The 25,196-nt window shown below is 49.0% G+C and overlaps 1 protein-coding gene across 1 annotated transcript in view; it reads right to left on the reverse strand.

The window, feature by feature from the left end:
- Positions 1 to 25,196, reverse strand: part of LOC147108426 (disintegrin and metalloproteinase domain-containing protein 10-like) — a 176,017-nt gene that overhangs the window by 19,960 nt on the left and 130,861 nt on the right. The window contains exon 3 of the mRNA XM_086004266.1: positions 1,299 to 1,694. Coding sequence (XP_085860392.1) covers positions 1,299 to 1,694 — 396 coding nt within the window. The remainder of the gene's footprint in view (positions 1 to 1,298; positions 1,695 to 25,196) is intronic.

Genomic DNA, 25,196 nt, shown 5'->3' on the forward strand with positions numbered 1-25,196 from the left:
CCGTTCTCTCCCTTCTTCCCACTAACACACAACACACCCAAACTACTCACCAACAACCCATCCCAACCCACCCACAAACCACCCTCCCACCACCACTCAACCACCTCCACCAACCCCCAAACAACCACCAACCCCAACTACCCATCAACCCTCACCACACCCCTCACCCATCACCCCATCAACCCCACACCCCAACAACCATCTCCCCACCACCATCACATCCCTCCACATCACTCCCACTACTCCACACCACCCACTCTCTACCCTCCACTCACACCCCTCTCCACCTCTACCCCCTCCCCATTCTTCCCTCTCACCTCTTCCCACCTCACACTCTTCCACTACATCTCATTCCCCATCTCTTCCCCTCTCCAACTCTCTCCCATCACCTTCCTCTCCCACCTCTTCCCTCCCACATCTTCCCCTCTCCAACTCTTCCCTCCCCACTCTTCCCCTCTCCATCTCTTCCCTCACCCATCTCTTCCCCTCTCCATCTCTCTCCCCTCTCTTCCCTCTCCATCTCTTCCCTCCCACCCCCCATCTCTTCCCTCTCATCTCTTCCCTCTCCATCTCTTCCCCCATCTCTTCCACTCCACCCCATCTCTTCCCTCTCCATCTCTTAACCTCTCCACCTCTTTCCTCCCATCTCTTCCCCTCTCCATCTCTTCCATCTCTCCCTCCACCCATCTCTTTCCCTCTCCATCTCTTCCCTCTCCATCTCTTCCCCTCTCCCCTCCCATCTCTCCTCTCCATCTCTTCCCTCCCATACCTTACCTCTCCATCTCTTCCTTCCCCATCTCTTCCCTCTCCATCTCTTCCCTCCCCATCTCTTCCCTCCCCATCTCTTCCCTCTCCATATCTTCCCTTTCCATCTCTTCCCCTCTCCCATCTCTTCCCCTCCTCCATCTCTTCCCCTCCTCCATCTCTTCCCCTCCTCCATCTCTTCCCCTCCTCCATCTCTTCCCCTCCTCCATCTCTTCCCCTCTTCTGCCAAGCTCGCCCCTACCTGGTGTCTGGAAGCAGTGGTGACAATCCTCCTCGATGGATAGAGTGACACAGCTGCACTGCTCCAGGCCGTGCTGTACACAGAGCGACTCCGAGCATTGCTGGACAAACACAGATAAGGAATTAAATGCAGGCTACAGCAACAATGAGTTTGAAGGATGCTCAATCCAGTTCATCATACATTGCTGCAGGCCAAGTATTACCCACCACAATTTGAGACTTTAACCATCAGAAACCATTACATCAATCAGCAAATTTCCTACGTTTCCTAATTCTTTTCTCCCCACCTGTACCTGACGATAATACCAAAAGCTTCTGGTTCTGCTCGACCATTTGTGTCACTGATTTCTTGACCTCAGTAGAAAAGCAGCAGGAAGACATTTCACAGATGTGTAGGGATAAAGCATTCCATAAAGTGGTGATGAGAATAGCCGGGATCAAAGCTGTAATGAGGTTTGGAGTTGTATGGATCCAGTGGAACCTGAACTGAGCATCAGTGAGCGGGTTATCAGTGAGCGGGTTATAGGTGAACGGGTTATTGGTGAACGGGTTATTGGTGAACGGGTTATTGGTGAACGGGTTATAGGTGAACGGGTTATAGGTGAACGAGTTATAGGTGAACGGGTTATAGGTGAACGAGTTATAGGTGAACGGGTTATTGGTGAGCAGGTTATTGGTGAGCAAGTTATCTTGAGAGTGCTAGGCTCTCTGCAGGAGCACTGCCCTTTCTCTGTAGCCCTGCAAATTTTTTTCCTTCAGTCACTTGTCCAATTCCCTTTTGAAAGCCGTGATTGAATCTGCCTCCACCACCCTTTCAGGCAGTGCATCCCAGATCATAACCACTTGCTGCGTAAAAAAGTTTTTCCTCGTGTCGCCTTTGGTTCTTCTGCCAATCACCTTAAATCTGTGTCCTCTGGTTCTCGACCCTTCTGCCAATGGCAACAGTTTCTCTCTATCTACTCTGTCTAGACACCTCATGATTTTGAATACCTCGAGCAAATCTCTTCTCTGCTCCAAGGAGAACAACCCCAGATTCTCCAGTCTAGCAGAATTGTATTCCACCATAATATGTAACCGCATGGCCCGGCATATCCCTCACTCTATCATTACCATCAAGCCAGGGGACCAGCCCTGGTTCAATAAGGAGTGTAGAAGAGCATGCCAGGAGCAGCACCAGGCATACCTAAAAATGAGGTGCCAACCTGGGGAAGCTGCAACACAGGATTACATGCATGCTAAAAAGCAGAAGCAGCATGCTATACACAGGGCTAAGAGATCCCACAATTCAACGGATCAGATCAAAGCTCTGCAGTCCTGCCACATCCAGTCGTGAATGGTGGTGGTCCATTAAACAACTAACAGGAGGAAGAGGCTCCATGAATATCCCCATCCTCAATGACGGTGGAGCCCAGCATGTGAGTGCAAAAGACAAGGCTGAAGCATTTGCAACCATCATCAGCCAGAAGTGCCGAGTGGATGATCCATATCGGTCTCCTCCTGAGGTCCCCAACATCACAGAAGCCAGTCTTCAGCCAATTCGATTCACTCCACATGATATCAAGAAATGGCTGAGCGCACTGGATACAGTAAAGGCTATGAGCCCCGACAACATCCCAGCTATCGTGCTGAAAGACTTGTGCTCCAGAACTAGCTGCGCCTCTAGCCAAGATGTTCTAGTACAGCTATAATGCTGGCATCTATCCGACAATGTGGAAAACTACCCAGGTATGTCCTGTCCACAAAAAGCAGGACAAATCCAACCCGGCCAATTACCGCCCCATCAGTCTACTCTTAATCATCACCAAAGTGATGGAAGGTGTCATTGACAGTGCTATCAAGCGGCACTTAATCACCAATAACCTGCACACTGATGCCCAGTTTGGGTTCCGCCAAGACCACTCGGTTCCCGACATCATTACAGCCTTGGTCCAAACATGGATAAAGGATCTGAATTCCAGAGGTGAAGTGAGACTGTCCTTGACATCAAGGCAGCGTTTGACTGAGTGTGGCACCAAGGAGCCCAAGTAACACTGAAGTCAATGGGAATCGGGGGGAAAACGCTCCCCTGGCTGGAGTCATGCCTAGCACAAAGGAAGATGGTTGTAGTTGTTGGAGGTCAATCATCTCAGCCCCAGGACATCGCTGCAGGAGTTCCTCAGGGCAGTTCCTAGGCCCAACCATCTTCAGCTGCTTCATCAATGACCTTCCCTCCAACAGAAGGTCAGAAATGAGGATGTTCGCTGATGACTGCACAGTGTTCTGTGCCATTCACAATGCCTCAGATAATGAAGCAATCCATGCCTGCATGCAACAAGACCTGGACGATGTTCAGGCTTGGGCTGATAAGTGGCAGGTAACATTCGTGCCACACAAGTGCCAGGCAATGACTATCTCCAACAAGCGAGAGTCTAACCACCTCCCCTTGACATTCAATGGTATTACCATCGCCAAATCCCCCACCATCAACATCCTGAGAGTCACCATTTACCAGAAACTTAACTGGACCAGCCACATAAATAGTGTGGCAACAAGAGCAGTTCAGAGGCTAGGTATTCTGTGGCGAGTGTCTCACCTCCTGACTCCCCAAAGCATTTCCATCATCTACAAGGCACAAGTAAGGAGTGTGATGGAATACTATAGTAATCTGGGATGTAATGCTTAAGTTATCCACCAGATGGAGCCAAATATTAATGGTTCACATTCACCAGTTTTTAAGGTAATGGGTCATGTATTCAATGTCCTGGTACACCAGTTTATACAGTAATGTGGCATTGCATTATGGGTATGACTCAGAGGGGAATCCTCCATCTTGCCATCGTTCAGTAAGAATTGTGTGCCTTGCCTGCAGCCTGTAAGAGATGTTTCTCTGCTACACCGTGTAATTAAACAGTTGGGTTTGGTTCCTAATATCTCACTTCTCTCAGTTTCTGACCTTACCACTCGGATATCACATATTGGCGACGAGGATAAACAGATCACATCTTGACGAAGAAAAAAAAGAAAAGGAACACTGAATAGAGGATCATGGCTGCTACGGTATGAAAGATCTCTGCTTTTGATGTTCAGACGCAGACCTGGGATGAGTACTGTGAGTTGTTGATGCATTTCTTTGAAGCAAATGATATAAATGATGTCGGAAAAAGGAGAGCTATTTTGCTCACTTCAGTGGGAAGTCAGACGTATAGCTTAATGAGAAACTTATGCAATCCTGCAAAGCCTGGAGACAGATCATTTGCTAACTTAGTGGCCTTGCTGAAGGACCATTTCAATCCCAGACCGAGTGAGATTGTACAGCGTTTCAAATTTAATTCATGGAACAGAAAACTGGGAGAGACTGTATTGGATTATGTAGCGGTGTTGCGAAAATTGGCACACGATTGCAATTACGGGAACAACCTGAAAGACATGCTGAGAGATAGGCTAGTTTGCGGGATGATGGATGATCGAATGCAGAGGAGATTATTGTCTGAGACTGGGCTTACGTATGAAAAAGCATTGGAACTTGCTCAAGCCATAGAGACAGCGAACCGAGATGTAAAAGAAATACAAGGTTCCGACTGGGCTACTACAAAGCAAGTTGGAGGTCAGGTTATTGTGCACAAGTTAAATATGCGTCAGATACCACAACGTGAGCATGTAAAGGCATGTTATAGATGCAATGGCAATCACCTGGCGAGGGAATGCAGGTTTCTGGAGGAAAAGTGCCACAAGTGTGGGAAAAAAGGACATATAAAACGTGCATGCAGGGCAAAAGCAATCATGGAGGAATACAAACCAAAAGGGGGAGGAAAGCAAAACCTAGGAAGAGAAGTGAAAAAACAGGGAGCACATCACATCAGCGGAGAAGCTGAGAAAGAAGACGACATGTTCATAATGCATAGTATGGTAGAGAACATTCCAAAAGTGGATCCTAGCACTTTGCAACTGACAGTAAGTAACTCTAAGGTCAACTTTGAAGTGGATACAGGATGCGGCGTAACCATAATGAACAGGGAGGAGTACTCAAAATTGTGGAACCGTGCAAAAGTTCCAGAGTTAAAGTCTTGCTCTATGTATCTTAAAACATATACCGGTGAATGAGTGGCGACATTGGGTACAGCTACTGTAACTGTGCAACACAGGGACACAGAGGAACAGCTACCTGTAGTTGTAGTATTGGGTTCCGGACCAAACCTGTTAGGTCGAGGCTGGATACAAGAACTTAAATTAGATTGGGGAGCAATAAATCAAATAGAGGGAGGCAAACAGTTGTCTTTGCAAGAAGTGTTGATTGAACATGAGAACGTGTTCAAGGAAGAACTTGGCACATTTAATGGCCCCCCAGCTAAGATTTATGTAGACAAGGAGGCACTGCCAAGGTTTTTTAAACAACGACCTGTGCCGTATGCCATGAAGCCGAAGGTAGAGGCTGAGCTTGACCGTCTTTTGAGAGAGCACATACTGGAACCTGTGAAATGTTCAGAATGGGCAGCTCCCATTGTACCTGTTTTAAAACCGGACAATTTGGTAAGACTCTGTGGAGATTATAAATTGACAGTAAATAGGGTGTCTAAACTAAAACAGTATCCTATTCCCAAAACAGAGGATCTCTTTGCAAACCTGGCTGGAGGGAAGAAATTCACGAAGCTGGATATGAGTCATGCATACTTGCAGATTACACTAGATGAGGAATCCAAGAAGTATGTAACCATAAATACACACAAGGGTTTGTTTACCTATAACCGCTTATCATTCGGTGTCTCATCTAGTCCAGCTATTTTCCAGAGGACTATCGAGGGTGTACTGCAAGGGATCCCACATGTTTCAATCTATCTGGATGACATTCTGGTGACAGGAAGAACCGACCAGGAGCACCTGAGCACTCTGAGAGAGGTACTACAAAGATTGGATAAGGCTGGGTTATGGCTCAAGAGGAGTAAGTGCACTTTCCTGGGGAATGAGGCTGTGTTCCTAGGACACAGAGTGGACGCCGCCGGGCTCCATCCAATCAAGGAGAAGGTACAAGCACTGCAGGAGGCCCCAGCTCCTACCAATGTTACTGAGTTAAAAGCTTACCTGGGACTTCTAAACTATTATAACAGATTTTTACCAAACTTGGCAACAGTGTTAGCACCTCTTCACAAAATTCTGTGCAAGGAGACACAGTGGCGGTGGGAAGAGGAGCAGGGGGTTTCATTTGAACAGTCCAAGAAACTGATGCTGTCCTCGGATGTGCTGGTTCACTACAATGCAGAGAAAGACATCATTCTCTCTTGTGATGCTTCACCTTACGGGGTGGGGGCAGTTCTGTCACACAGCTTGGAAGATGGAACAGAAAGACCAATAGGGTTTATGTCTCGAACTCTGATACCAGCGGAAAAAAACTATTCCCAGTTAGATAAAGAGGGGTTAGCAGTAATGTTTGGGTTACAGAGGTTTCACAAGTACATATATGGTAGGAAATTCACCATATGCACCGATCATAAGCCCCTTCTAACTCTTTTTAATGAAATGAAAGCAGTACCACAGATGGTGTCACCCCGGATCCAGAGGTGGGCAGTGACGTTGAGGGCATATGAGTATGTCATCGTTTACAAGGCGGGCAAGTACCATGGGAACGCAGATGCCTTGAGCCGTCTTCCACTGCCAGGTACACCTATCCGTGCAGCTCCAGAGGACAGAGTTTTGATGTTGGAGGACACTGACACGGCAATTGTGACCGCTGAACAAGTAAGGACATGGACCAGTAAAGATCCAGTACTGTCTAGAGTCCGAGAATATGTGATGAGGGGTTGGCCACAGCATCCGGAAGGGACTGATTTCATACCTTACAGTGTCAGGAAGACAGAGCTGAGTGTGCAGGATGGTTGCATGTTGTGGGGAGCACGAGTGATTATTCCACAGCCAGCACGACAGTCTATCCTAGGGCAACTACATCAGTGTCATCCTGGAGTTTCGCATATGAAAGCCTTGGCAAGGAGTTACTTGTGGTGGCCAAAGCTAGATGAGGAGATAGAAAATCTAGTCAAGACATGCAGCACTTGTCAAGTACACAGGAAGGCACCAGCAGCGGCTCCTCTCCACCCCTGGGAGTGGCCGGATAAACCATGGAGAAGATTACATGTAGATTATGCGGGTCCATTCATGGGAAAGATGTTCCTCATAATCATTGATGCACATTCCAAATGGATGGATGTGTATCCTGTAAATTCTGCTTCATCTACTGTTACTATAGACTGCCTGCGTAAGAGTTTTAGTAATCAAGGGCTACCGGAGATCATAGTAAGTGACAATGCCACGTGTTTTGTGAATATAGAAACAAAAGAGTTCATGAGAAACAATGGCATAGTGCACGTGACCTCAGCTCCATATCATCCGTCTTCAAATGGACTTGCGGAGAGAGCCATACAAACATTTAAGGAGATGATGAAAAAATGTGTGGAAGGGAGTTTGGCAGCCAAGGTGTCACAAGTTCTGTTCAGCTACAGAATAACACCTCAATCTACCACAGGACTCTCTCCTGCTGAGCTGTTGTTAGGACGTCGACTACGCTCCACTCTTGACCTGGTTCACCCAGATCTAAAAAGGAAGGTGGAAAACCGACAAATCAAACAAAAGGAGAACCATGACAGAAGGACAAAGAGCCGCAGTTTTGGAGAAGGAGATGCGGTCCTTACCCGGAATTTCAGTTATGGTTCAAAATGGATTCCTGGCGTCATAGACTCAATGACCGGTCCAGTATCATTTACGGCCATGGTGGGAACTGGTCAGGTAGTACGCAGGCATGTAGATCAGATACTGACCAGAAAAGGGGAAATCGAAATGGAGGTTCCGGAGGAGATGTCGGAGGACAAGTTGGCCCCCAGTTATCCAAATGCATCGGTGGTACCACCACCACGAACAGAGCCAGTTCCACCTGGACCCCTTCGTAAAGAGGAAACCATTGTAGCAGAGTCAGATACTAACCAAGCAGGGACTTGACTGTAAGACGTTCACCAAGGCCTCACAAGCCACCAGAGAGATTGATAACGACCTGCTAGATTCGTTCAGTATGGACTATCGTTAAAGGAGTTTCCTTATGGGACTTTTTAAGAATGTTGTTAAGAAATTAATGTTCAACTTAAGAGGGGAGGGATATAGTAATCTGGGATGTAATGCTTAAGTTATCCACCAGATGGAGCCAAATATTAAGGGTTCACATTCACCAGTTTTTAAGGTAATGGGTCATGTATTCAATGTCCTGGTACACCAGTTTATATGGTAATGTGGCATTGCATTATGGGTATGACTCAGAGGGGAATCCTCCATCTTGCCATCGTGCAGTAAGAATTGTGTGCCTTGCCTGCAGCCTGTAAGAGATGTTTCTCTGCTACACCATGTAATTAAACAGTTGGGTTTGGTTCCTAATATCTCGCATCTCTCAGTTTCTGACCTTACCACTCGGATATCACAAATACTCTCCACTTGCCTGGATGAGTGCAGCTCCAACAACACTCAAGAAGCTCGACACCATCCAGGACAAAGCAGCCTGTTTGATTGGCACCCCATCCACCACCTTAAACATTCACTCCCTCCACCATCAGCGTACCATGGCTGCAGTGTGTACCACCTACAAGATGCACTGCAGCAACTCGCCAAGACTTCTTCGGCAGCACCTCCCAAACCGTGACCTCTTCCACCTAGAAGGACAAGGACAGCAGACGCAAGGGAACACCACCCCCTCCAAGTTTCCCCTACAAGTCACACACCATCCTGACTTGGAAATATATCGCCGATCCTTCATCATCGCTGGGTCAAAATCCTGGAACTCCCTCCCTAACAACACTGTGGGAGTACCTTCATCATATGGACTGCAGCGATTCAAGAAGGTGGCACACCGTCACCTTCTTGAGGGCAACTAGGGATGAGCAATAAATGCTTGCCAGCGACGCCCACATCCCGTGAAAGTATTAAAAAAAAAAAATCCACGTAACTGAAGTCCCTCATCCCTGGAACTATTCTTGTAAATCTTTTCTGCACCCTCTCTAAGGCCTTCACATCCTTCCTAAAGTGCGGTACCCAGAATTGGACACAATACTCCAGTTGAGGCCGAACCAGTATTTTATAAAGATTCATCATAACTTCCTTGCTTTTGTACTCTATGCCTCTTTTATGAAGCCCAGGATCCTGTATGCTTTTTTAACTGCTTTCTCAACCTGCCCTGCCACCTTCAACGATTTGTTCACATATACTCCCAGGTCTCTCTGTTCATGCACCCCCTTTAGAATTGTACCCTTTAGTTTATATTTCCTCTCCTCGTTCTTTCTACCAAAATGTATCACTTTGCACTTTTCGGCGTTAAATTTCATCTGCCACGTGTCCGCCCATTTCAGCAGCCTGTCTATGTCTTACTGAAGTCAATCACTCTCCTCCTCACTGTTCAAGATACTTCCAAGTTTAGTGTCATCTGCAAATTTTGAAATTGTGCCCCGTACACCCAAGTCCAAGTCATTAATATATATCAAGAAAAGCAGTGGTCCTAGAACTGACCCCTGGGGAACACCACTGTGTACCTTCCTCCAGTCCAATAAACAACCGTTCACCATTACTCTCTGTTTCCTGTTACTTAGCCAATTTCGTATCCATGCTGCCACTATCCCTTTTATTCCATGGGCTTCAACTTTGCTGACAAGCCTATTATGTGGCACTTTGTCGAACGCCTTTTGGATGTCCATGTACACAACATCAACCGCATTGCCCTCATTAACCTTCTCTGTTACCTCATCAAAAAACTCAATCAAGTTAGTTAAACATGATTTGCCTTTAACAAATCTGTGCTGACTTTGCTTAATTAATCCACACTTGTCCAAGTGACTGTAAACTTTGTTCCTCATCGTTTGCAAAAGCTTCCCCACCACCGAGGTTAAATTGACTGGCCTGTAGTTGCTGGGTTTATCCTTACACCCTTTTTTGAACAAGGGTGTAACATTTGCAATTCCCCAGTAGTCTGGCACCACCCCCGTATCTAAGGAGGATTGGAAGATTATCGCCAGTGCCTCCACAATTTCCTCCTTAACCCCCCTCAGCAACTTAGGATGCATCCCATCCAGTCCTGGTGACTTATCAACTTTAAGTACAGACAGCCTTTCTAGTACCTCCTCTTTATCAATTTTTATCTCATCCAGTATTTCCTAGTACCTTCTCTTTCACTATGACTTTGGCAACATCTTCTACCTTGGTGAAGATGCAGATGCAGATGCAAAGTACTCATTTAGTACCTCAGCCATGCTCTCTGCCTCCATGCATCGATCTCCTTTTTGGTCCCTAATCGGCCTCCTCTTACTACCCATTTACTATTTATATGCCTACAGCAGACTTTTGGATTCCCTTTTATGTTAGCTGCCAATCTATTCTCATACTCTCTCTTTGCTCCTCCTATTTTTTTTTCCACTTCCCCTCTGAACTTTCTATATTCAGCCTGATTCTCACTTATATTCTCAACCTGACATCTGCTTCATTTCTATCTCTTTCGTCATCCAGGGAGCTCTGGCTTTCGTTGCCCTACCTTTCCCCCTCATGGGAATGTACCTCGACTGTACCCGAACTATCTCCTCTTTAAAGGCAGCCCATTGTTTGATTTCAATTATGCCTGCCAATCTATGATTCCAATTTACCCGGGCCAGATCCGTTCTCAACCCACTGAAATTGGCCTTACCCCAGTTAAATATTTTTATTCTAGATTGCTCCCTGTCCTTTTCCATAGCTAATCTAAATCGTTGGGCCGGAAACGTACTAATCAAGAAAGTTCTCCTGAACACACTTCAGAAATTCTTCCCACCTCTGCCCCTTACACTATTACAATCCCAGTCCATATTAGGATAGTTGAAGTCCCCCATTATCACTACTCTATAGTTCTTACACCTCTCTGTAATTTCCCTGCAAATTTGCTCCTTTATATCCTTCCCACTAGTTGGTGGTGATGCGCTATCAATAACTCAAAAGACTGAGATTAAGCGAGTAATTAACAGGCTTTTATTAACAAGAGAATGAAGGTGTGCCTCGAGTGGTCGACCGGTCCAGAATACAAAGGGGCTGTGGAGCAGTCACCTTTATACCTGGATTCGTGGGAGGAGTCAGCCGAGGCATGTACAGGCATGTACACAGTGGAATACAAACAGTGGTTTACCACAGGTGGCCTATAGAATATACCAAGTAGTGTAATGGCGCCTCTATTATTTCTTAACTCTAACCAAATAGATTCTGTCCTTGACCCCTCCAGGACATCCTCTCTCTCCAGCACTGTAACATTCTCCTTGACCAATACGGCCACACCACTTCCTATCTTTCCTTCCCTATCTTTCCTGAACATCTGATATCCAGGAATATTTCAAACCCAATCCTGCCCTTTTTTGAGCCAGGTCTCAGTTATCACCACGACATCATATACCCATGTGTGTATTTGCGCCTGCAGCTCATTAACCTTATTTACCACACTTCGTGCGTTTACACATATGCACTGTAAACCTGTCCTAGACCTTCTTGTATTCTCTCTTAGTCTGACCCCACCTAATACCGTACTATTTCTTACTCTAGTGCTATCTGTCTCTCCCGTCCTTTGTGCACTTTGTTTCTCCATTCTAATGCTACATCCTGGTGCCCATCCCCCTGCCAAATTAGTTTAAACCCTCCCCAACAGCGCAAGCAAATCCCCCCACGAGGCGCTGTTGAGGTGCAACCCGTCCGGCCTGTACAGGTCCCACCTCTCCCAGAACCGGTCCCAATTGTTAGATCCGTGATTCTGAGAGTATGATGTTTTTCAATAACTACACGGATGCTGTAACTTAACAATCAACAGGTGTTTACTGGAGTAGGGTAGTCTCAAGACTGGGGGTACAGAGGCATGCGCAAGGCTTATATACAGGTGTGGTCACTGCCGGTACTACAGTATACAGGTGCTGTAAAAGTAGTTCTCTCTTAAAGGTACAAAAACTATAATTCCTCCCCTTTTAGATTAGCAGTACCCATAATATTCAAATAACAATTAACACTTTAACATGTACATTAAACAACAATAGTCCATTTATAGATTCAGTCTTTGGGGCGGCTTCCTGATCCTTTCGGGATAGCGCCTTTCCTGAGGTTCTTGTTCTTGGTGCGGAGGCGATTCTGGCCCCTTTTCGTCGGTTAGTTCATCGGTTTCCACTGCTACTGGTTCGGAGGTAGATGCTACCGGTGTGTCAGGTTCATCCCCAGGTACGCGAGACATGGGGTTGACTCGTTCCTGTGACGCTAAGATCTGATCGGCGTGGCGTCTCACAATGTTCTCCCCGACATCCACTGTGTACATTAATGGCCCCTGCCTTGTGCATATCGTTCCGGGTTGCCATTTCTCTGTTTGGTAGTCACGGGACAAGACTGGTTGTCCTAAGTTGAAGCTCCTTGTCGGCTTCTCATTGATGTGCTGGAATTGTTTATCCTCAACATTTCTTCGCACATTTGGTCTGAGCAAATCCAGACGAGATCTCAACCTTCGGTTAAAGAACATCATGGCCGGGGTCTGGTTGGTAACTGCATGTGTCGCATTTCGGTAGGCTAATAAGAAATTGTCCACCTTATGCTGTAGTGGAATTTCATCATTGCACATGGCCTTTATCGCCTTTTTAAAGGTTTGTACGAACATCTCAGCCAATCCATTTGTGGCTGGATGATACGGGGCGGATGTGTAATGCCTTACCCCATTCCTTCTCATAAATTTCCGAAACTCTTCGGACACAAACTGTGGTCCATTATCAGAGCAAATCTGCTCTGGCAAGCCGTTCCTGGCAAATATGGTCCGTAGGACTGCAATCGTTTTCTCTGTAGTGGTTGAGGACATTTTTATCACCTCAGGCCATTTCGAATGAGCATCCACTGCTATTAAGAACGTTGAGTCCATGAATGGACCAGCAAAATCAATATGCACCCATTGCCATGGAGAGGAGGGACACTCCCATGGGTGTAGAGGGGCATGTGGTGGTGCATTTTGGACCTTCTGGCATCCTGAGCAGCTCTTGGTTAGGTCCTCGATTTGTTGATCGATTCCCGGCCACCACACATAAGCCCCAGCAAGGCTTTTCATTTTCACTTCCCCCAGATAACCTTCATGAAGCTCATTTAGCACTCTCTCCCTTAACTTGGGTGGAATCACCACTCTGGATCCATACATCACTGTCCCCTGGCATACTGACAGCTGTTCTCTTCTGGATGAGAATGCTGGCAACAGTGAGTCGCCATGTGTTGGCCATCCCCTCACCGTCAAATCATATACCCGAGACAGCATCGGATCATTGCGGGTCTCCTTCTCTATATCCACGTTTGTTACTGGCAATCGTTCAATTATTGACGAATAAAATATCTCGATAGGGTCCACTGCTGGTGCTTCCTCCACAGTAGGCAGTGGCAGGCATGATAGCCCATCAGCGTTTCCATGCTATTTCGTGCCTTTATATTCTATTTCATATTAATTTGCCCCTAGAAACAGGGACCATCTTTGTAATCGTTGTGCAGTCATCACTGGAACGCCCTTCTTAGGATTAAAGATGGAGACAAGTGGTTGGTGGTCAGTCAGCAAGGTGAACTTCTGCCCATGCAGATAGTGGTTGAATTTTTTTACTCCCCATACTAGGCTGAGGGCCTCCCTGTCAATCTGGGTGTAGTTGCGCTTGGCTGAGGTTAGTGACTGAGACGCAAAGGCTACTGGCCTCTCCAACCCGTCTGGGAATTTGTGCGACAGCACCGCTCCAATACCATAGGGTGATGCATCACATGCCAAACGAATTGATAGTGCTGGGTTGAAATGGGCCAACACCTCTTTTGATGTGATCAATTCTTTGCACTTCTGGAAATCTCGTTTACGTTCGTCATTCCACTTCCATGGTACCCCTGTTTGCAGTAGGGTGTTCAGTGGGTGTAATACCGTAGACAAATTTGGTAAGAACTGATGGTAGTAGTTTACCAGCCCGAGGAACGATCTCAGTTGTGACACATTTTCCGGTGCTGGAGCCTTGACTACTGCCTCAATCTTTTCAGGGGACTTATGTAACCCCTCTTCATCGATGACGTGGCCACAATACGAGATCTGCTTCTGGAAAAACTCGCACTTGTGGCGATTAGCTCGTAGCCCATATTCCTTTAATCTGGTGAGTACCTTCTCCAAGTTGGCGAGGTGGTCACTGTCATTTTCGCCCGTGACCAGGATGTCGTCCAAATAACACTGGGTCCCTGGAATCCCTTGCAGGACTTGATCCATCGCCCTTTGCCAAATAGCCAGAGCCGATGCTACCCCGAACACCAGCCAGTTGTATTGGTAGAGACCTTTATGAGTGTTGATCATGAGATATCGTTTCGAGGCTTCTTCTACCTCCATTTGCAAGTACGCCTGGGCTAGATCAATTTTGGTGAAGCATTTACCTCCAGATAGCGAGGCAAAAATATCCTCAATTCGTGGAAGCGGATATTGTACCATGTGAAGGATTGGGTTCACTGTCACCTTAAAATCCCCACAGATGCGGACCTTCTTTGGTTCCCCAGGCGTATTACTCAACGACCTCTTCATTACAGGAACGATGGGTGTAGCCCACTCGCTCCAGTCTACTTTGGACAGTACTCCTGAACGTTCCAACCCTTCCAGCTCTGCTTCGATGGCTGGTCTGATCGCATAAGGCACTGGTCTGGCCTTAAGAAACTTTGGGCTTGCATTTTCCTCTATTTTAATCGTTGCTGTTATGCCTTTTAGTGTTCCGAGTCCCTCCTGGAACACTTCTTTTGCGTCAGTTAGCATTTTTGACAGTCGTCCAGGTGTGATGTCATCATCCTTTTTGGCCTCAACCTTCAGTGCCTGTATGGAATGCCAATCTAATTGTATCTTCCGGATCCATTCACGTCCTAGCAGTGGTGGTCCTCCATCTGGCAATACATATAAGTCCATTTTAGGTATTTCCTGGCCTTTGTATATCACTTTCACCCTTATTTTTCCTTTGGGGTAGACTTTTTGCCCCGTGTACGTCTTCAAGACAATCTCTGTAGCTTTCAAGGGTATATGTGAAAATAGCCGCTTGTAGTCCCTTTGGTTTATGACTGTTAGGGCTGATCCTGTGTCCAATTCCATTTTCACTTGGACTCCGTCTATCTTGAGTGTAACCCAGACAGTCTGGTGATCCTCCATTTTGGTTACCTTATGTAGTTTCAGACAACCCAGCTCCTTGCTTCCGGTGTCTGTATCACTTTTCTGTTCGTCTGAGCTACTGTCCATCACCTTATGTACCTTTTTGTACTTCTCCTGTGGAGATTTCTTGCTGTTGGTTTTCTTCCCAGACCTGCAGACTCTTGCTATGTGTCCTGCTTTTCCACACTGTCTGCATACTTGGTCCTTGAACCAACAATCCTTCTGGTCGTGTGTTGTTCTGCCGCAGCGATAACACTTCCCTGTTCCATAGGACATTTCATTGGTGCCATATTCTTACGGTCTCCGTTGTATCTCTGCAGCGCCCCTTGCGGCTGCTTCGTGTGATACTGCCATACTGAAAGCCTTGTCCAGCGTAAGATCCTTTTCTGATAGAAGCCGTTTCTAGGTTCCTTCACTTTGAAGCCCACACACAAACTTGTCCCTTAACGTATCTGTTGTCCTACTCCAAACTGGCAGTGTTTCGATAGCTTGCGCAGTTCCGTTAAGTACTCAGCATTGCTTTCGTCTTTGTGTTGGTTCCTTTTATGGAACTTAAATCGTTCTGCTATCAGCAGCGGTGTGGGGTTTAAGTGGTCCTGTAGGATTTCTACTATGCTTTCAAAATTCTTATTCACGGGCTTCTCTGGGGTTATTAGGTTTCGCAGTAACCCATAAGTTTTTGCACCCATGGAATTTAACAAAACCAGTGCTTTCCTAGCATCTGGCACTTCATTCACCCTGCAGTACACCTCAATACATTCCACATATGTCGCCCAATCTTCGACTTCATTGTCGAACGTAGAGATACTGCCACTCTTCGGCATCCCTGGGTGTGATTTAACTGTCAAAAATGGCGTCTCCCGCGCTCTCCCTTCTTCTCCGCTGGCACAAAATGGCGTCTCCCGCGCTTTCCTTTCTTCCCGCGCTCGGCCTTCTTCTCCACTGCGGCTTCTAAAAATGGCATCTCCCGCGCTCTTCCTTCTTCTCCGCGGCTCAATGGCGTCTCCCACGCTCTCCCTTCTTCTCCCCACGGACGCTGTTCAGCCCTTGAGCCCTGGCTGTGCTCTGCGCGTTTTTTTTTTTGTGCGCCTTTCCCGTTTCCGCCGCTCGGTCCTGAACCCGGCTGCTGCTTTACCGTCTCTCTCTCCGTTTTGTTTTTCCTCGACGCCGCTCAGTTTTCAACCCCCGGCTGTGCCCTGTGCGCTTCACCCTCTATCTTACCCCGTCGACGCTGCTTGGCTTTTTCTCTGCCGTCGGTCGGCTCCAGCCGCCGCTGTCCGGGAAGGGTCTGCGCTGTACCTGTCGTCAGTCTGTTGCTGATCATCGTGGCTGGGGAACCAAGCCCAGCTCTCCACAGCCTCCCCTGCGATGTTCACTCTCTGCCGGATGACTGGGCGGTTGCTCGTGGTCGACGCCCGTGCTTCTGGCCTCGACTTTCTTCCACCGCCCTCCCGGAGCGAATCCTCGAAGGGAAATGCAGAGTTGCAGGTAGATTCGAATCGACACTCGTCGCCACTGTTAGATCCGTGATTCTGAGAGTATGATGTTTTGCAATAACTACACGGATGCTGTAACTTAACAATCAACAGGTATTTACTGGAGTAGGGTAGTCTCAAGACTGGGGGTACAGAGGCATGCTCAAGGCTTATATACAGGTGTGGTCACTGCCGGTACTACAGTATACAGGAGCTGTAAAAGTAGTTCTCTCTTAAAGGTACATACACTACACCAATGGCCCAGGAACCTAAAGCCCTCCCTCCTGCACCATCTCTCCAGCCATGCATTCATCTGCTCTATCCTCCTATTTTTATACTCACTCATGCGTGGCACCAGGAGTAATCCAGAGATTACTACCTTTGAGGTCCTGCTTTTTAATCACTTTCCTAGCTCCCTAAACTCTGCCTGCAGGACCTCATCCCTTTTTCTACCTATGTTGTTGGTACCGATATGGACCACGACCTCTGGCTGTTCACCCTCCCCCCTTAGAATGTTATACAGCTGTTCAGTGACATCCTTGACCCTGGCACCAGGGAGGCAACATACCATCCTAGAATCATGTCTGCGGCCGCAGAATCTCCTGTCCGTTCCCCTAACTATTGAACCACCGACCACTATTGCCTTCCTGATCTTCCTCCTCCCCCATTGTACAGCTGAGCCACCCGTGGTGCTGTGGACTTGGCTCTGGTTGTACTTACCAGAGGAACCATTACCCTCACCAGGATACTGGTTGGAGAGTGAGATGCACTCAGGGGACTCCTGCCCTACCTGCCTGGTCCTCGTTGTCTGTCTGATGGTCACCCATTCCCTCTCTGCCTGCACACTCTTACGCTGCAGAGTGACCACCTCCTGAAATGTGCTATCCACGTAGCTCTCAACCTCACGGATACACCGCAGTGACGCCAGCTGCTGCTCAAGCTCCAGAACCCAGAGCTCGATCTCCTCCAACTGACGACACTTCCTGCACGTGTGGTTGTGCAGGACATGGGAAGTGTCCTGGATTTCCCACATGGCACAAGATGTGCATTCCACGGGACTGAGGTGCCCTGCCATGCCTCTGTTTATTCGACTATTAACTAATTAATAAACTTAAGACTTAAGGGGGAAAAATTGGTGATCGCCAGCAAAGCAGTCGGTGTCACCGCCAACTGCCTTTAACGGCCGCCTAAAATGGCTGCAACGCGAACCAACCTAAATTAGTGTGGGGGGCATGGAGGGAGGTGGTGCAGCGCTAACCTTAGGTGCAACGCCGTCCTGGAGGCGTTGCACGAGGGATCCGGGACCAAGTTGTAGTCCTGGTGGCGTTGCACGAGGGATCCGGGACCAAGTTGTAGTCCTGGTGAGACGTTGCACGAGGGATCGGGACCAAGTTGTAGTCCTGGTGGCGTTGCACGAGGGATCGGGACCAAGTTGTAGTCCTGGTGGCATTGCACGAGAGATCTGGGACCAAGTTGGAGTCCTGGTGGCGTTGCACGAGGGATCAGGACCAAGTTGTAGTCCTGGTGGCGTTGCACGAGGGATCGGGACCAAGTTGTAGTCCTGGTGGCGTTGCACGAGGGATCGGGACCAAGTTGTAGTCCTGGTGGCGTTGCACGAGGGATCGGGACCAAGTTGTAGTCCTGGTGGCGTTGCACGAGGGATCGGGACCAAGTTGTAGTCCTGGTGGCGTTGCACGAGGGATCGGGACCAAGTTGTAGTCCTGGTGAGGCGTTGCACAAGGGATCCGGGAAGAAGTTGTAGTCCTGGTGGCATTGCATGAGGGATCGGGACCAAGTTGTAGTCCTGGTGGCATTGCACGAGGGATCGGGACCATGTTGTAGTCCTGGTGGCGTTGCACGAGGGATCGGGACCAAGTTGTAGTCCTGGTGGCGTTGCACGAGGGATCGGGACCAAGTTGTAGTCCTGGTGAGGCGTTGCACAAGGGATCCGGGAAGAAGTTGTAGTCCTGGTGGCATTGCACGAGGGATCGGGACCAAGTTGTAGTCCTGGTGGCATTGCACGAGGGATCGGGACCATGTTGTAGTCCTGGTGGCGTTGCACGAGGGATCGGGACCAAGTTGTAGTCCTGGTGGCGTTGCACGAGGGTTCGGGACCAAGTTGTAGTCCTGGTGGCGTTGCACGAGGGATCGGGACCAAGTTGTAGTCCTGGTGGTGTTGCACGAGGGATCGGGACCAAGTTGTAGTCCTGGTGGCGTTGCACGAGGGATCGGGACCAAGTTGTAGTCCTGGTGGCGTTGCACGAGGGATCGGGACCATGTTGTAGTCCTGGTGGCATTGCACGAGGGATCGGGACCAAGTTGTAGTCCTGGTGGCGTTGCACGAGGGATCGGGACCATGTTGTAGTCCTGGTGGCATTGCACGAGGGATCGGGACCAAGTTGTAGTCCTGGTGGCGTTGCACGAGGGATCGGGACCAAGTTGTAGTCCTGGTGGCGTTGCACGAGGGATCGGGACCAAGTTGTAGTCCTGGTGGCGTTGCACGAGGGATCGGGACCAAGTTGTAGTCCTGGTGGCGTTGCACGAGGTTATCGGGACCATGTTGTAGTCCTGGTGGCATTGCACGAGGGATCGGGACCATGTTGTAGTCCTGGTGGCGTTGCACGAGGTTATCGGGACCATGTTGTAGTCCTGGTGGCATTGCACGAGGGATCGGGACCATGTTGTAGTCCTGGTGGCATTGCACGAGGGATCGGGACCATGTTGTAGTCCTGGTGGCATTGCACGAGGGATCGGGACCATGTTGTAGTCCTGGTGCGGCATTGCTGCTTCCCCGAGCATCTGTGTGCCAGACTGTGAAGCTCACAATGCATTGTGGGCAGCGAGGAGCTCTGACATTTAAAGGGCCCAAGCACACTGAAGCAAGGGAAAATAAAATGCACTGATTCAATATATTTTTCAGCCCTTTCTGTCTTTTAACAAATATTCAATATTTAAAAGAAGTTCCAAATGTGGTTATTCAGCTCTTAAATCTGAATTACCTTCCTAAACTGAACAAATGGGAAAACTGTCTCAGCCCTACACAAACGGCTCAGCAAGCCAGGGAAGGGGCACCCAGGGTCTCGCATGCAGCACTCCAGCTTTGTGCAGGGAGTCAACACTGCAAGACAGGCCCTCTACCCACAGGGGTCAGGAGGCCCTCCGGGAAGAACGATGTGGGAGTAAATCACCGAGGCTGTCACTGCCAGCAGTGTCGCCCCCACCACCTGGCTCCAGTGTCCAAAGAAGCTTCATGACCTCAAACCACTGGTCAAGGTCAGTGAATGCATCTTCAAAAGCCGTCTCCTACCAACTGCACCACGAGCCTCACACATTGCTCAATGCACAACCCCCAATCACTCACCTACCAACAATCTGCACTAATGACGAGGCACAGCTCGCATTCCCAGTCTCACCTCATCTCCTTGGAGGAGAGGGTGCAGGCCATTTTTGGCAGGGGCATGGCTGAGCCCTTGGCCAGCGGCGGGGCTGAAAGGATACAAGATGCGGGTACCCTCGTACGTTATCCCCCTTCTGGCATGAACATCTAGCATTCCCGCCCTCACGTCAGCACAACTCCACCCTTGTGTCTTCCTCACTTCACACACACAAGAAATGCAGCCTGCCCAGCCAGTGGGTCAACAAGAAGAGGCAGCCTGCCCAGCCAGTGGGCCAACAAGAAGAGGCAGCCTGCCCAGCCAGTGGGCCAACAAGAAGAGGCAGCCTGCCCAGCCAGTGGGCCAACAAGAGGCAGCCTGCCCAGCCAGTGGGTCAACAAGAAGAGGTAGCCTGCCCAGCCAGTGGGTCAACAAGAAGAGGCAGCCTGCCCAGCCAGTGGGCCAACAAGAAGAGGCAGCCTGCCCAGCCAGTGGGCCAACAAGAAGAGGCAGCCTGCCCAGCCAGTGGGCCAACAAGAGGCAGCCTGCCCAGCCAGTGGGCCAACAAGAAGAGGCAGCCTGCCCAGCCAGTGGGTCAACAAGAAGAGGCACCTGCCCAGCCAGTGGGTCAACAAGAAAAGGCACCTGCCCAGCCAGTGGGTCAACAAAAAGAGGCAGCCCGCCCAGCCAGTGGGCCAACAAGAGGCGGCAGCCTGCCCAGCCAGTGGGCCAACAAGAAGAGGCACCTGCCCAGCCAGTGGGTCAACAAGAAGAGGCAGCCTGCCCAGCCAGTGGGCCAACAAGAAAAGGCACCTGCCCAGCCAGTGGGTCAACAAAAAGAGGCAGCCCGCCCAGCCAGTGGGCCAACAAGAGGCGGCAGCCTGCCCAGCCAATGGGCCAACAAGAGGCAGCCTGCCCAGCCAGTGGGCCAACAAGAAGAGGCAGCCTGCCCAGCCAGTGGGTCAACAAGAAGAGGCAGCCTGCCCAGCCAGTGGGTCAACAAGAAGAGGCAGCCTGCCCAGCCAGTGGGCCAACAAGAGGTGGCAGCCTGCCCAGCCAGTGGGCCAACAAGAAGAGGCAGCCTGCCCAGCCAGTGGGTCAACAAGAAGAGGCAGCCTGCCTAGCCAGTGGGTCAACAAGAAAAGGCACCTGCCCAGCCAGTGGGTCAACAAGAAGAGGCAGCCTGCCCAGCCAGTGGGTCAACAAGAAGAGGCAGCCTGCCCAGCCAGTGGGTCAACAAGAAAAGGCACCTGCCCAGCCAGTGGGTCAACAAGAAGAGGCAGCCTGCCCAGCCAGTGGGTCAACAAGAGGTGGCAGCCTGCCCAGCCAGTGGGCCAACAAGAAGAGGCAGCCTGCCCAGCCAGTGGGTCAACAAGAAGAGGCAGCCTGCCCAGCCAGTGGGTCAACAACAAAAAGGCACCTGCCCAGCCAGTGGGTCAACAAGAAGAGGCAGCCTGCCCAGCCAGTGGGTCAACAAGAAGAGGCAGCCTGCCCAGCCAGTGGGTCAACAAGAAGAGGCAGCCTGCCCAGCCAGTGGGCCAACAAGAAGAGGCAGCCTGCCCAGCCAGTGGGTCAACAAGAGGCGGCAGCCTGCCCAGCCAGTGGGCCAACAAGAAGAGGCAGCCTGCCCAGCCACAGACGGATAATTCCATCCCGGATAACCCAGCCACAAAGGGGCTGTCGGGGATGCATCCTTCCATCTGATTCTTCTTCTTCGGCTTCTTCCTCGTTTGTGTCTTCCTCTTCCCTCTGCAAGTGGACGCTGTAAATGTGAAATGACAGCATAAAATGCTGGAAATACTCAGTTGGTCAAGCAGCAAGTCGACCTGAGACGTGAACTCCACGGGTGTAGCATGACCTGCTGAATATTCGCAGCATGTTCTGTCTTCTCAAAGGCCTTCACTTACCATCTGAGCCCTTGCAAGTGTCCAGCAGCACTCCCAAAACACTTAAAAACCTTTTCACATCTATTGCAGCAAGCCACCACTTCAATAAAATCTAAAAAACCCAGTCCAAACCCTTCTATTCAAACTTACCTGATTAATGAGTGTGTCCCTTTAAGAGCAGCAGATATCGCCCCTGTCAGCGTCGGACAGTCTGCTTACACAACAGATTAATCTGGCGTGCTCAGGACCCGGCGCTGAATTGAGCGCTAAGATCGAAGTTCACGTAGGTGACGTTAAGTCGGCGTTGCACGCTGCCAGACGTCACCATGCCGCCATATTTTTTTTACAAGGCGCTGCTGGTGAACGGCAGTGCAAAGGGGCCCATGAATATGGCGGCCACTGTGAGGGCCACCTCCAGCTGGCACAAGAGCGGCGGCCATTTTATCGAGAATCACTGGCGCTAACAGGTGGCGGCAAGTATATGAATTTCTCGCCCTCTGAGTCTTAAACAGTCAGGCCCACCTTTATCTCCGGCCGCTTCTCTCGCTCTCTTAGTTAATGTCTTTATTCACACGATTATTTATAGTTATATTAATTCATTTATCTAGTTATGTTAGAGAGAATAAAGCACTAATATTTACCCACCAATCACATATCTGCTGTCCTGTGACGTCACTCCTTGATTTTGCTGTCCGTTTGGAATTTGCCGAATTTGTATCGGCCGCCTTCACCTCTGCTATCGAATCCTATTATGTCCGTGTATAATTGAGACACGGACTGCAGGAGTTGATTATAACAAGTCTTTACTGAATGGAGACAACCTGGAAACTGAAACTACAGAAGCCTGCTAGGGCCTTTTATACAGGGGTGGTCACTGCCGGTACTGCAGTCTGAGACCAGTTATTCCCTTAAAGGTACATACACAACAATTCCTCCCCTTTTAGATAAACAGTACATAACATTCATTTAACAACTAAATAATAACTAATTACAATTACAATTACGGTTGCTAGATACATTGGTTGAAGTTAAGCAATTATAAGTTCAGTCTTTGAGGAGGCTTCCTGATTCTGTCTGGATAACGCCTCTTTGGAATATCAGGTTCTTCTGGCAAGGTTGAGTCGAGATCAATGTCGTTGTTTGGTTCGTCTGCTTCCAATATCACCGATTCTGCGGTAGATGCAATTGGTACTTCGGTTTCATCGCCAGGTGTATCAGATCGTGGTGTGGAGTTGACGTTTTCCAGTGACTCTAGAATCTGGTCAGCATGGCGTCTTACAATGCTCTCTCCAACGTCCACGGTATACATTAGAGGTCCTTGCCGTGTACAGATCGTTCCTGGCTGCCATTTCTCTGTGCGGTAGTCCCGGGCCAAAACTGGTTGACCTATCTTAAAACTCCTGGTCGGCCTTTCATTCATATTCTGAAACTGCCTGTTCTCCACATCTCTTCTGACGTTTGGCTTAACCAAATCCAAGCGGCATCGTAGTCTTCGATTGAAGAACATCATGGCTGGAGTTTGGTTGGTAACCGCATGTGTCGCATTCCGGTAGGCAAACAAGAAGTTATCCACCTTGTGTTGTAGGGGTATATCTTCATTACACATTGCCTTGATAGCCTTCTTGAATGTTTGAACAAACCTCTCGGCCAATCCATTAGTGGCTGGATGATATGGGGCGGATGTGTAATGCTTAACACCATTGTTCTTTAAGAACCTCCGGAGCTCTTCAGACACAAACTGTGGTCCATTGTCAGAGCAAATCTGTTCAGGCAGCCCATTCCTGGCGAATATGGCTCGTAAGACTGTGATAGTTTTTTCTGTGGTGGTTGAGGACATTTTTATTACCTCTGGCCACTTTGAATGTGCATCCACCGCAATTAAAAACATCGAGTCCATAAAGGGACCAGCAAAATCAATGTGCACCCTTTGCCATGGAGATGAGGGCCACTCCCATGGATGTAGAGGGGCTTGTGGTGGGGCGTTTTGGACCTTCTGGCATCCTGTACAGCTCTTGGTCATCTCTTCGATTTCTCTATTGATTCCCGGCCACCACACAAACGCACTGGCTAAGTTCTTCATTTTTACCCCTCCCAGATGACCCTCATGAAGCTCATTGAGCACTCTATCCTTCAATTTGGGTGGAATTACTACTCTGGATCCACACATCAAGGTTCCTCTGCACACTGACAGCTGTTCTCTTCTCGGCGAGAATGCTGGCAGCAGTGGTTCGCCATGTGCTGGCCATCCCTTCACCGTTAAATCATAGACCCAGGAGAGTGTCGGGTCATTTCGTGTTTCCTTTTCTATGTTTGCATTCGTCACAGGGAGACATTCGACGATAATCGAGTGGAATAACTCCACTGGATCCACTGCCAGATCTTCTTCCACCGTCGGCAACGGTAGGCGCGACAATCCATCAGCATTCCCATGCTGTTTAGTTCCTTTGTACTCGATGTCATATTGGTGTGCCCCTAGGAAAAGGGACCACCTCTATAGCCGTTGTGCCGTCATTATCGGTACGCCCTTCTGAGGGTTGAAAATGGAGACGAGAGGTTGATGATCAGTTAGTAGAGTAAATTTCTGACCGTGCAGGTAGTGATTGAACTTCTTCACCCTCCACACCAGGCTGAGGGCCTCTCTGTCAATCTGGGCATAGTTACGCTCGGCTGAAGTTAACGAACGTGATGCAAAAGCTATCGGCCTCTCTGAACCATCAAGGAATTTATGTGACAGTACCGCCCCAACACCGTAGGGAGACGCATCACACGCCAGTCTTATCGGTAGTGATGGGTTGTAGTGAGCCAATACTTCTCTTGAAGTGATTAGGTCCTTACTCTTCTGAAAGGCCCGCTTACATTCATCGCTCCATTTCCATGCTACTCCCGTTCATAGTAGGGCGTTCAGTGGATGCAGAATTGTGGACAAATTCGGCAAAAACTTATGGTAGTAATTCACCAATCTGAGGAATGACCTCAGTTGCGACACATTTTCAGGTGCTAGAGCCTTAACTACTGCTTCAATTTTGTCAGGGGACTTATGCAACCCCTCTTCATCAATCACGTGGCCACAATACGATATCTGTTTCTTAAAAAACTCGCACTTAGGGCGATTGGCTCATAGCCCATGTTCACGTAGTCCAGTGAGCACCTGCTCTAGGTTGGCAAGGTGTTCACTGTCATCTTCACCTGTCACTAGGATGTCGTCCAAGTAACACTGAGTCCCCGGAATCCCTTGCAGGACTTGTTCCATCGCTCTTTGCCATATCGCCGGAGCTGATGCTACTCCGAATACCAG

Source organism: Somniosus microcephalus, chromosome 13 (assembly GCF_052327205.1).
Source record: "Somniosus microcephalus isolate GS21.2 chromosome 13, FLI_Smic_1.0, whole genome shotgun sequence".
Lineage (NCBI taxonomy): Eukaryota > Metazoa > Chordata > Chondrichthyes > Squaliformes > Somniosidae > Somniosus > Somniosus microcephalus.